The sequence below is a fragment of the Drosophila busckii genome, chromosome 2L (genome assembly GCF_011750605.1).
Source record: "Drosophila busckii strain San Diego stock center, stock number 13000-0081.31 chromosome 2L, ASM1175060v1, whole genome shotgun sequence".
NCBI classification, from domain to species: Eukaryota; Metazoa; Arthropoda; class Insecta; order Diptera; family Drosophilidae; genus Drosophila; species Drosophila busckii.
In genome coordinates, this window is record NC_046604.1 from 18,551,747 (window position 1) to 18,554,155 (window position 2,409).

At 43.3% G+C, this 2,409-nt stretch overlaps 1 protein-coding gene across 1 annotated transcript; it reads right to left on the bottom strand.

Moving 5' to 3' along the window:
* Window positions 1-1,511: 1,511 nt before the first annotated feature.
* Window positions 1,512-1,898, bottom strand: LOC108607933. The gene has a single exon (XM_017999053.1). The coding sequence runs from the start codon at window positions 1,896-1,898 to the stop codon at window positions 1,512-1,514; it is 387 nt and encodes a 128-aa protein (XP_017854542.1).
* Window positions 1,899-2,409: the final 511 nt, after the last annotated feature.

Sequence of the window (2,409 nt, forward strand, 5' to 3'; positions counted from 1 at the left end):
GGCAGGGGCACGGGTCAGAGAGTCTCCCAGCTAACCGGTAGTTGTTTAGACTTTGGCGGCGGACTTCTTCGCCTTCGTCGTCGTCGTCGTCACCATGTCGTCGTTCTGGACATTGCTTGCAATGTTGCTCTTATTTCAGAACATGACCAACAACAGCAACAAGAGCAACAACAACAGCAACAGCAAGAGCAACAAGTAGCGTCGTTTGCACGGGTCGCTGGAATGCCTTAATTCAGGAATTTAATGAAAAATGCTCTATGAAGCGCAGCAGCAAATTAAAAAAATACAAAACAAAATAAAAGAGCGCAGAAAAACTTTTGCACAGAAGCTGCAACGGCAACGGCAACGACTCGAGCAACTGCAAAAAGGTTAAAATTAAAATCAAGTGCTGGGATTGCTGACTTGATGGCTTTTTGCAGCAACCTGACAGTGTGAGATCGGTGGCAAGTGGCAGGTGAGCTGCAAGCTGTTGCGCGCTGGCGTTGACCAATGTTGTTGCCGCACCATGTTGCTCTCGACTGGTTGCTGCTGCCGTTGTAAATTACATTTTCCAAATGCTTTTGCCATGTCGTACCAAAAACCCATGTACATATATGTATTTGGCTCTTGGCTCTTGCTTCCGTTTTGATTTGCTACACTTGTTGCTGCCACAAACTGTGTCCTGCAGCAGCAGCCAGCCAGCGAAAAATTCCTTGGGGATGTGTATGAACATTGGTTTGCGTTTTCCACTTTACTTTGGCTGCCGTTTCGCCAGCAACCGACAGCAACAACAAAACGCTGCTTGTTGCTCGTTGCTGTTGCTTTTGGTTGCAAGTAGCTGTGATTATGTTGTTGTGGCTTGTACAGATTGTTGTTGATTTGAGTGTTGATTGTTGTTGCAACATAATGCGGTAGGTTGCTAAAGGCCTTTACCTTTTGATTAGCCCGCGGCGCAGCTCAAAATTGACTTAGACGCTGAGACTTACCCGCGCGTTTAGATCTATTTGTATCTCAACTCGTTTGTTGTTGGCTAAAACGATTAGCGCCACTTGCCACTTGCAACTTGCCAGAGTAACTGGCAAGTATGTATCAAATTTACAGGCTGAGAAAATAATTATAAAATAAAACAAAAGTGAGCAACAAAGTAAGAAAATTGATGAAGTCAAAATATTCATTGGAGTCTTTAAAAATAAACGTCAGATGTAAGTTATATATTCATATTAAATCGTATAAAACAAGCAGAGCTATGAAAACTAACTTTGCATTAAAATATTTGCATATTATTCAAATATAATTTCTAAATAATATTTATATTTGAAGACTTGCTTACTTCGTATTTTGAATTTTTATTTATTAGTTCATTCATTCCTTAAAGTATCTCATAGACTTCTTTCTATATATTTGCTATATAAACACATATATGTCTAGTTTTTAATTTATGCTTTTATTTAAAAAAAAATGTTACAACTAATTCACATACATTTATTTATTTATATTATGTATTTCAGCTGCTCAAACTTAAAGTTGCAGCGCTAATAAAACGGCTCGAGTAGCTCGTAGGTAGCCAAGGGAGGCAGCTCGTTATTGTAGTTGTAGTTGTAGTTGGCGGCGCCAGCAGCAGCAAACTGTGGCATGGAATATGCGGAATTGTACAAACGCTCCAGGAAGGGGCTGCGACTGCGCAGCGGCAGCCACAATTGTTGCTGTTGCTGCAGTGGCTGAAAGAAGGCGCGACGTTTGTGATACTTGCCACCAGCTGGGGCATGCAGCGCATGCAGTTCTTGCAAAATGTCGTTGTTAATGCGCTCCTCGCTGGCATCCAATGAGGTCACCTCATTGTCCAGCACGGGACGCGACCAGCAGCAACAAAAGCAAATGATGCAGAGCAAAAGCAATAGATTCGACTTGATGGACGCCATGTGAACTGTGTGAGCTGCTTGGCAGTTGACAAAGGAATGTGTCTAGTCAACTAGTTGGCTTTTAGTTATATATTTATATATAGTAGTTGCAGGTAGCTGCGCGTGTGGGTTGTCGCGCGGGCGTTAAGCGATTTCTAATGATGCCATTAGAGCTGAGATGAGCAGCTGTTGCAGCTGTGGCCCAAAGACTTGACTACCTGGCTGGTTGGTTGGTTGGTTGGCTGGCGGACATGTTGGCTTGTTAGGCCGCTTAACTGGCTCAACCCACCCAGCGCTGCCTGCCTGGCCAATGCGTTGCCATTTGGCATGTTAATCAAACAACGAAATCCATCAACAGGTGACAGAGCAACAAGCAGCAGGTGAAGCTGCAGCCGATGCCGAAGCCAATCCAATGTCAGTGCGATAATGGTGCGCTCTGTCTAAAAACAACTTCATTCACAAAAATCTGCCAAACGGAGTAAAAAGCAAAGACAGCAACTAAACGAAAATCAAAGGCAAAGCCACAGCCACA

Coding starts and splice junctions, on each gene's coding strand:
- LOC108607933 (XM_017999053.1), bottom strand. CDS start 1,898: ATGGCGTCCATCAAGTCGAATCTATTGCTTTTGCTCTGCATCATTTGC.